At 40.0% G+C, this 10,352-nt stretch overlaps 1 protein-coding gene across 1 annotated transcript; it reads left to right on the top strand.

The window, feature by feature from the left end:
• The first annotated feature begins 733 nt into the window (after positions 1 to 733).
• Positions 734 to 9,786, top strand: LOC120235218 (chromobox protein homolog 3-like). Its single transcript, XM_039237410.1, is given in 3 exon segments — positions 734 to 1,213; positions 8,962 to 9,037; positions 9,620 to 9,786. Coding segments are annotated over 3 exon segments (723 nt in total).
• The last annotated feature ends 566 nt before the right edge of the window (positions 9,787 to 10,352 follow it).

The raw sequence follows: 10,352 nt of genomic DNA on the forward strand, positions 1-10,352 counted from the left end.
ATGTGGACTTCACTACAATTACAGCAAGATCAAATTTTTAAGAAATACAAAAAAGATAGACTAGGAGATACATGGCATTCAGTGTAAACATTTGTGTAATTAGAGTCCTAGAAGAAAAAGAGAGAAATAATGTAGGATGCACAATGTTTTGAAGAGAAAATAGTCTAAGGATTTAAAAACTGATAAAAGACATAGAGGTACAGATGAATACAAAGAAAGGTGCAAGTAGATTCGTTGTAAAACAGGTGAAAAACCACAAAAGACAAAAAAAAAAACCCTGTAAATGCAGTTAGGAGAAAAAAATATGCAGGGGCACAATAAATAAGACAGCCGAATTTAAAAAAAAAAAAAAAAAGGAGGGGCATCTGGGTGGCTCAGTCAGTTAAGTGTCCGACTTCAGCTCAGGTCATGATCTCGCGGTTTGTGGGTTTGAGCCCCGCGTTGGGCTCTGCTGGCAGCCAGTTCAGAGCCTGGAAACTGTTTCAGATTCTGTGCTTCCCTCTCTCTCTGACTCTCCCCTGCTCATGCTGTCTCTTTCTCTCTCTCAGAAATAAATTTAGAAAATGTTTTAATTAAAAAAAAGGAAGCCCCAAAATAATGAAATGATATCTTTAAAAGGCCAAAAGAAGGGATGTGGCTGGCGCTTGAGGAGCACAGGGCCAGTGACAGTGCAGACCTGGGACATGAAGCAGCCCAGAGGCGGTGAAATAGCCCTGAAAGCCTGCAATAAAAAATGGCCTCCAATAAAACTGCATTGCAGACAGTGGGAAAGAAACAGAAAGGACAGAGTAAAAAAGTAGAAGAGGCAGAGCCTGAGGAATTCATGGTGGAGAAAGTAGTGAATGAGGAGATGAAGCATTTCCTGAAGTGGAAGGGATTTACAGCTGTTGACGATACTTGGGAGCCTGAAGAAAATTCAGATGGCCCAGAGTTAATTGAAGCACATCCTAATTCTCAAAAAGCTGGTAAAGAATAAGACGGTACAATAAGAGGCTCTTTAGCCAACAGTGAATCTGATGATGGCAAATCCAAGAAGAAAAGAGATGCTGCTGATACACCAACAGTCTTTGCCAGAGGTCTTGATCCTGAACAAATAATTGGTGCTGTAGACAGCAGTAGAGAATTCACATTTCTCATGAAATCCAAAGGTTCAGAAGAGGCAGACTTGGTGTTGGCAAAGGAGGCAAATATGAAGTGTCTTCAAATTATAATTGTTTTTTCTTTCTTTCTTTTTTTTTCTATCTTTTGAGACAGAGAGAGAGAATGAGCAGGGGAAGAGCAGAGAGAGAGAGAATCCCAAGTAGGCTTCACGCTATCAGTGGAAAGCCCGAGGTGGGGCTTGATCTTACGAACCATGAGCTCATGACCCAAGTCAAAGTCGAGTCGATCCATAACAGACTGAGCCACCCAGGCACCCCAAATTGTAATTCTTTTTTATGAGAGAGACTAACTTGCATTCTTGTCCAGCAGATGAAGCTCAATGATACATCAGTTGGGGAAGCTGTTAGGGATTTTTTGTGTCTATAGCACCAGTTACTTTGAACGAATAAAAGCTTTCTGTAGTTGCTTTCTTTATCAGAAAAGAATATTTGAGACCATGGTATATTATTTCCCTGCATTAGAGAGCATCTTTTCTTAATGTTGGGGGAAATCTTCATGGTTGGTACTCAACCAGAATTTGTATTTAACTCCTACATGCCTAAGGATCATTCTGAGCTTTTTGTTTATTTATGCTTTCTTTGTGTATGTGAGTGTATATATAAAAATACATGTGTAAATGATTTTCTTTTTTTAAGAAAACATTCACCGAAACAAAAACAGTATTTCATAACCATGGATAAGCCCATGTTTCTGGGATGCCATCATTTTCAACAACCTAAGAAGTAAATCACTTAAAGTAAATTTAAATTTTTCTTGAAGACTTAACCTTTCAAATTTCATAATTAATTGGATAATTTAAATATAAATATAAATTTAATTTAAATTAAATTGGACAATTTAAAAGTAGCCATAGCAGAATCCATATCTATGCCTACAGTCATATAAATGCAAGTTTTTCTTTAATTTTTAAAAAATGTTTATTTATTTTTGAGACAGAGGGAGAGGCCAGAGCACAAGCTGGGAGGAGTAAGAAGAGAGAGAGATAGGGAATCTGAAGCAGGCTCCAGGCTCTGAGCTGTCAGCATAGAGCCTGCTGTGAGACTCAAACTCATGAACCATGAGACCATGACCTGAGCCGAAGTTGGATGCTTAACTGAGTGAACCAGTCAGGCATCCTTAAATGCAAGTTTATTTGCAAGATGCCTGAAAGAAAAATTTTAGCACTGCCAACAATCTCCTCAACCACATGAGAAAACTAGACAAGTCCTGATGTGTTTATTTTTTTTTTAATATTTTTTATTTATTTCTAGGAGAGAGAGAGAGACAGCGTGAGCAGGGGAGGGTCAGAGAGAGAGGGAGTCACAGACTGAAACAGGCTCCAGGCTCTGAGCCGGCAGTCAGCACAGAGCCGGACGCGGGGCTCGAACCCACGAACCACGAGATCATGACCTAAGCGAAAGTCGGAAGCTTAACCGACTAAGCCACCCAGGCGCCCCAAGTCCTGATGTGTTTAAATTGAGTAAGCAAAACTTAGATAAATGGACATTTAAAGTTTCCTTCTAATGCATCATTCCTTTTCAAGAGGTTGAAATCAGTGATATTGACTAAAAGGTCACAATTTATGGAATGTCTAAGACTTTGATCATGGAAACCTAATCATAATCAGATGGTTAGAGATGTTGACAGTTTAGCACCTGCTGGAATAAATGGGGAGGGGGGGGGGACAAACTTCTGTAATCTAAATCCTCACGTTTTCAGAAAATAAACTCCTAAATAATCTGTGGGTCAAAGAAAAATGAGAAAAAAACATTTTAACTAAATGATAATAAAAATATATCAAAACAGGTGGGATTCGGTTAAAGCTGTGCTTTGGTAGAGAGATGGTGATTTGTAGCTTTAATTGCAAATGGTAAAGAAAAGCTAAAAATCAGTTATTTAAGAATCTATCTCAAGAAATGGAGGGGACTCAGCAAATTAAACCCAAGAAAGTAGAAACATACTAAAGATAAAAGCAGAAAATTAATGAAATAGTAAACAAATGTACAATGAGAGAATCAACAAACTCAAAAGTTGGTTATACAAAAAGATCAATAAGATTGATAAACCTCTACCAAGAATAATTGAGAAAAAAGTGAGAAACAAAGTATCAATATCAAGAATGACAATGAGCACCTCACCACAGATCATACATTTAAAAGAGAATCCAGGGAGAGCGGCACATGGCTGACTCAGCTGGTGGAGCATGCCGACTCTTGCTCTCAGGAGTCCTGAGTTTGAGCCCCATGTTGTGCATGGAACCCACCAGAAAAAAAGAATATGAAGATATTGTGAATACTTTTCTGCCAATAAATTTGAAAATAGGAAATAAATTCTTCAAAAAGGAAGGGGCACCTGGGTGGCTCAGTCAGTTAAACATCCAACTTCAGCTCAGTCATAATCTCACGGTTCATGAGTTCCAGCCTTGCATCTGGCTCTGTGCTGGCCGCTCACAGCCTGGAGCCTGCTTCAGATTCTGTGTCTCCCTCTCTCTCTGCCCCTCCCCGACTCACACACTGTCTCTCTCTGTCTCTCAACAATAAATAAATGTCAAAAAGGACACTGTAGTAAACCTGAAACAAGGGAAAATAGAAATCTAACTAGTTCTATATATATATCAAATCTATAATTTAAAACCTTTCCTCAAGGAAAACTCCAGGCCCACATAAGTTCAGAAGTGCATTCTTCAAGAATTTAGGGAAGAAATAGCAACAATCTTACGTAAACCATAAACTCACCTAGAGAATAAAGAGGGAACAATTACTACCTTGTTTTATGAAGCCAACTTAACCTTAAATCCTGACAAAGATCTTCAGGAAAGGAAAATTACAGTCCAAACTTTCTTATGAGCATAGAAACAAACACTCTGTTCAAAATATTAGTCTAAAATATATGAAAAATATAACCAATTTGAGTTTATTCCGAGAACATAAGGAAGGTTTAACGTTTAAAATTCAATGAACACTGGCAGAAACCACTGTAACCATGTTATCAAGGTTACCATCACCAGGAATAAGACATATCATGCATCCCCTGGGATGCTGCACTGGGAAGAGCACATCACCTCTGCAGTATATTGCTAAAAAATGAAAGGCTTCAGGGCACCTGGGTGGCTCAGTCGGTTAAGCGTCTGACTTTGGCTCAGGTCATGATCTCACGATTTGTTAGTTCAAGCCCCACGTTGGGCTCTGTGCTGACAGCTCAGAGCCTGGAGCCTCCTTCAGATTCTGTGTCTCCCCCTCTCTCTGCCCCATCCATGCTCATGCTCTGTCTCTCTCTGTCTTTCAATAATAATAATAATAATAATAATAATAATAATAAATAATAAAGGCTTCAATCTAATGATGAGAAGACATCAGACAAACCTAAATGAAAGGATAGTCTAACAAAATACCTGACCAATTCTCTTCCTTGTCATGACAGACAAGGAAGGGCTGAGGAACTGTCAAAGATTAGGGCAGACTAATGCGACACCACAAAATGCAATCTGGCATTGTGAAATAGAAAAAGAACATTAATGGAAAAACTAATAAAATCCAATTAAGTATATCGTGTAATTAAAAGTATTGTACCAATGTTATTTAAGTTTTGACAATTGTCCTATGGTTATATAAAATGAGCATTAGGGCAGTTAAGTAAAGGATATATGAAAACTATTATTTTTGCAACTCTTCTGTAAGTCTAAAATTATTTCAAAATAAAAATACAAGATAACTCAATTAGTGTAATTAATCACATGAACAGAATAAAAAGGAAAGTCCTACGATTGTCTCAATAGATACCGAAAAAACATTTTAAAAATTCAATATTCATATATGATTAAAAATAAATTCTTAGCAAACTAGAAATATAAAGAATTTCCTGAATCCAGAAAGGGCATTTCTAAATAACCCTACAGCAAACATCATAATCCTCCTAATTTGGAAATGAGACAAAGATGTCTGTTATCACACCTGTCCAAAACTGGATGGGAGGTTCACAGCTAATGCAATAAGGCAAGAAAAGAAAGAAAACTGCTGTTATGCATCAGCATCGTGGATAATATATAGAAATATATATGAGTATGTATGTAATACATATTATTTATATAGATAGAACTATAGAAAGAAGATCCAAAAGAACCTACAAACTAAATAAATTAGCAAATGAACTTAGCCAGGCAGCTGAATGCAAGATCAGTATGAAAAATCAATTACATTCTATGTACTAAAAGTAAATCAGAAAATAAAATATTTAAATGATAATACAGCTTTATCATAACATAAAAGGGGCACCTGAGTGGCTCAGTCGGTTGCGCATCCGACTTCAGTTCAGGTCATGATCTCATGGTCTGTGGGTTTGAGCCCAGCATCGGGCTCTGTACTGACAGCTCAGAGCCTGGAGTCTGCTTTGGATTCTGTGTCTCCCTCTCCCTCTGCCCCTCCCCTGCTTGTGTTCTGTCTCTCTCACTCTAAAAAATAAGGAAACATAAAAAAATATTTTAAAAAACAACATAACAAACATTAAACACCTAAAAATCAGTGGAAGATGTACAACCACCTTCGTGCAAAAAGAATAACATGTCATTGAACTAGGTTAAAGAAGACCCAAATAAATATTCAAGGACTAGGGGACTACGTATTAGAAACACGCTCTCTATAAATATTTATAGATTCAGTGTAGTCCCAGTCAAATTCCCAGAAACTGATAAACTGATTTTAAAATGTATACGACAGTGCAGAAGGCCAGGAAGGGCCAAGATAATATTGAATGACGAAGTTGGACAACTTGTACCAGTGGTTATCTGGTTTTATTTAACAGCTACAGTGATTGAGACTGTATGTGTGGTATGGTGCGAAAACAGATGTTTAAGATAAACATGGTGATGCAGACCAGGAGGGGAAGGCAGCCTTTGCAAAATCATACTGGATCATATGGGAATCTATATGGATTCATATGAGGACCTCACACCATTCACAAAAACCATTCACAAACACTTCACACCATTCACAAAAACCAACTCTAGATGGACTGTAGGTTTTAATGTCAATAGGTAAAATCATATAGCAACTAGAGGAAACATAGCGTATCTTCATTATTTGGGGTAGGCAGCCAAATATTTCTTTAAAGAGACACAAAAGCACTAACCTTAAAGCAAAAGACTGATAATTTAGACTACTCTAAAACTTAAAACTTTTTAAAATCAAAGGACATCATTAAAGGGGCACCTGGGTGGCTCAGTCAGTTAAGCGTCTGACTCTTGATTTCAGCTCAGGTCATGGTCTTGTGGTTTGTGGGTTTGAGCCTGCATCGGGCTCCGTGCCGGCAGTGTGGAGCCTGCTTGAGATTCTCTCTCTCTTCTCTCTCTCTCTCTGCCTCTCCCTCTCTTGCAACTCACTCCCTCTCTCTCAAAATAAATAAACTTCAAAAAAAGACATCATTAAAGGGGTATATGATTCTATTTACTTAAAGTTCAAAAAAGGCAAAATGAATCTATAGTGTTATGATCTGAGGTAGGCTAAATAGTGGCCCCCCAAATATATCTATGTCCTAATCCCCTGAACCCTAGTATATATTACTGTATATGGTAAAAGAGAGTTTGTAGATATGATTAAATTAAAGGTTTCGGGATGGGGAGATTTACCTTGATTATCCAAGTAGACGTAATCTCATTATAAGGATCCTAATAAGAGGAAATTCTGGCTTTGAAAATGTATGAAGGGGGCCATAAGTCAGGCAATGTAGAGGTGGCCTCCAGAAGCTGGAAAAGACAAGGATGTATTCTCCAGAGAGCCTCTAGAAGGAATCAGCCCTGCCAACATCTTGACTTTAACTCAGTGAGACTGATTTGGGATTTCTGTTCTCCAGAACTATAAGAGAATATTGTTCCAAGCCACTAAGTTTGTGTTAATTTGTTACAGCAGTAATAGGAAACTAATACATGGTCAGAACCCTGGTTACCCGTAGGAAGGAGGGAAGGGGTCCCAGGTATGGGGAGATGGTAATGTTCTATTTCCTACTGTGGGTGGTGGTTATATGAGCATAGTTATTTTGCGAAATATATGGTTTGCGTACCTTTCCAAATATATAATTCAATAAAAATTTATATATAAAAAAAAGCAAAAATTTCTTATTGGGGAATATATTCTATGTTCTCCCACTACAGCCAGCACAGACCTTTGCCAAGAAGAAGAGTTCAGAGAATTTTGTCTGTTGAAAGAATAGCAGAGCAGAAGAGTAATTCCCAGATGTTACATAAGGACATCAGGAATAGAAGCATATATTTAATTTTATGAAAAGAGGAGGCCTGTGCCCATGTTAGAAGGTAGTCTTGGCTTGTCTTATCTCTAAGGATAATCCTCCCTCTTTGAGAAATCTATTTCTTCCAGCAGCCTACTTTTCAATCAAAGTATAAAAGATTAATAAAAGGTTTTATAGCAGGAAGGATGAACTTATTGACCTCATTATCTCAAGTGGTGATACAAGATTAAGGTAATAAATAGGTTTTTGTAAGTTTTAGATAAATTTGTGGGTGTTAGATCCATAATTGACTATTAAAGAGAAGCCAGGATGCTTGGGGTATGGCTCTGGCCTTTAAACTTGACCTCATGAAGACAATCATGTGCTTCCACTGACAACGAACCTTAGGTCTGACTCAGTGTTAGCCATTCTTAGGTTATTAAGAGGAAGCAGGCCAGCAGCCTGGTCAGAGGCATAGGCTTTGCAGCTACCAGATGAAGTCTCGGAGGATCCAAGCATCAGCCTCACAACTATTAAATTAATAATATTGTTAAGGAACGTGTCTTCGTGTGGGAGCAGCCAAGGTCATAAAACTGAACATGATGTTGGGCTTGGTGACCTGGTTGTCCCATCTGTAATCCCAGGTCTTACCCTGACCAGCTGTGAGACGCTGGGCATTGGCATGCCATTTAACATTGCTGAACCTCATCTGTGAGTGGGGATCCTAAGATCACCCCAAGAGGGTTACCTTGGGAGTTGAGTAAGAAGTGATGAAAGCATTTAGTCAAGTGTGATGCACTATTCAAATGTGAGGTATCACTATTAGTTTTATTCACAAAGGAAAAAGTAGATAGTGCTCTGGTTACCATACTTTACTGTCAGAAAGATTTTTCTAGTGCAGTAAGACGCCCTGTGATAGAAGGATTCTGTGGTCAAAAAAGTTCAGGAATGTCTGAATTAAGGTACCTCTGCATTTAGAGATTCCCAGTGTTCATTAGTCCCTTTTAATCCCCTCCAGAAATACAAATACTCATTAGCCTTTTAAAGTCCCCTTGTCCCCCAAGAGGTCCTGCAGGAAAGAAACTGGTTTAAGTATGTTTAACCCAGTGTTTCTCAAACATATTTGACCAACAAAGCCACATGTCAGTACACATTCATACTTCATACACATACTTCATACACATTCAGTCACTCTGCCTATGTGACCTCATTGATACCTATGTCCTCAATAACCCTCATACACCAGTATCTTCCAAACTGGTATTACTATTCCAGGCCTCTCCCCTGAGGTTCAGATCTATTCACCCTGTGGCTTCCACCTGGCAGTCTCAAGGGTGCTTCCAACTTAATCTGTCCAAAATGTCTAAAATCAGTACCTTCTATCCCATACCTGGATCTTTTCGAGGGTTCCCTAACTTGGTGAAAGGCCCCAGCATCCACCTAATTCCCCAGGCAGAAACCTCACACCTCTCTTCCTATCATCCTTTATAAAGCCCTCACGTTCAGCCTATCGCAAATTCCTACCAAATTTACATCTAAATATGCCTTGAACCTATCCCATTCCATGCAGCCCCGTTCCCTCACCCTGGTCGCCCCCTCCCCCAGGGTATCACTCGGAGAGCTCTCTACCTGGTCCCTCTGCTTGCTCTTCTGCTCTCTCAATTCCATCTTCCAGGAACACGTAGGTTACATTTTTAGAATCCAAGTCTAATTCCTACCTTAAACCCTGTTATTATTTCTCCTTGCTCTTCTGTTCTCTGTGCCCTAGTCACCAGGTTTCTTCTATTTTCTCAGATGTCCCACAGCAGTGCCTTCGCTTATGTCCCTTCCAATGTCTGGAGTGCTCCCACCCTGCGCAGCTCCACTCCCTTCACTGAAATAACCTTTGCTCAACCTACAGATCTTCCCTTGAATCCCACTTCCTCAGGGAAGCTGTCCTGACACACACCTAATCACCCCTGCTGCCATGGGCCTTGCCCTCATGCAGCTGTTCAACTGACAATTACACATTAGTCTTCATATTATTGAAATTAATGCCTCTTCTCCCCCACTAGACTACAAGCTTTATGAGGGTAGGGCCTTGCCTATTTGACTCCATATTATCTATCTAGCAGGAAGTTTCACAAATATTTTTTGTTGTAGGAAAAAAATCTCTTCTCAATACATCTCACACTTGTAATTTCTGCTGTCCTGCCTCACTGGGCTCCGGCTTCCTCAGAAAATAAAAATTCAACTGGTAAGCCCTCCCTTCTTTTTTCGTCAGTGATCTCCAAAGAACCTCTTTTCCACGAGCTCTGTTTCCAAACCGGCATCATGGCTGGGGCACAGCAGGCATCCCAGGAGGCCCTCTTCATAGAGATTGTGGTGTGCATGGTGCCCCCTGGGCCGGGCAGGGCCGTGGGAGCCAAGACTGCTCAGCCTTGTCTTTAATCAGAAGGTCATTATTTCTGTTTGATTTAAGTCTGACCCAGAGCTTGGGGCTCCCATTCCCTTCCCGAAACCCCACCCCCACTGCACACGTGCGGAAACACACTCAAGCTTTGCGTGGGTCCTCTGGGGTAATTGGGGTGTTTGCTTTTTTTTCTTGCTTGCTCTGGTTTGATCCTCAGGTCAGCCCCTCTCTTTCCCAACTTCAGGCCTTCGCACAGGCTGTTTCTTTCTGGGCGGGCCACCCCACCCAACACCCAACCTCCTTTCTTGCTATGGTTGAACTCCCACTCATCCTTCAGGCCTCAACTTCCATGGCGATTCTTCAGGGTGGTCCTTGCTGACAAATCACTTTTAGTTCACCCCGCTATTCCCTGGCGTGGCATTCCACATTTTCCCTTCAAGATGCTCGTCCCAATTTGTACTTCCATATTTATTCATTTAGCAGTTATCTCCCTCCAAAGCATCATCAACTCCTGTAAGGGCAGGCCCAGTGTCTATTTTTTCACCAACCCCGTGCTCAGCCCAATGCCTGTTTACAGAGCAAGCCTTCCCTAACGGTGTACTGA

The sequence above is a fragment of the Hyaena hyaena genome, unplaced genomic scaffold, assembly GCF_003009895.1.
Source record: "Hyaena hyaena isolate Hyena2069 unplaced genomic scaffold, ASM300989v1 scaffold_123, whole genome shotgun sequence".
Lineage (NCBI taxonomy): Eukaryota > Metazoa > Chordata > Mammalia > Carnivora > Hyaenidae > Hyaena > Hyaena hyaena.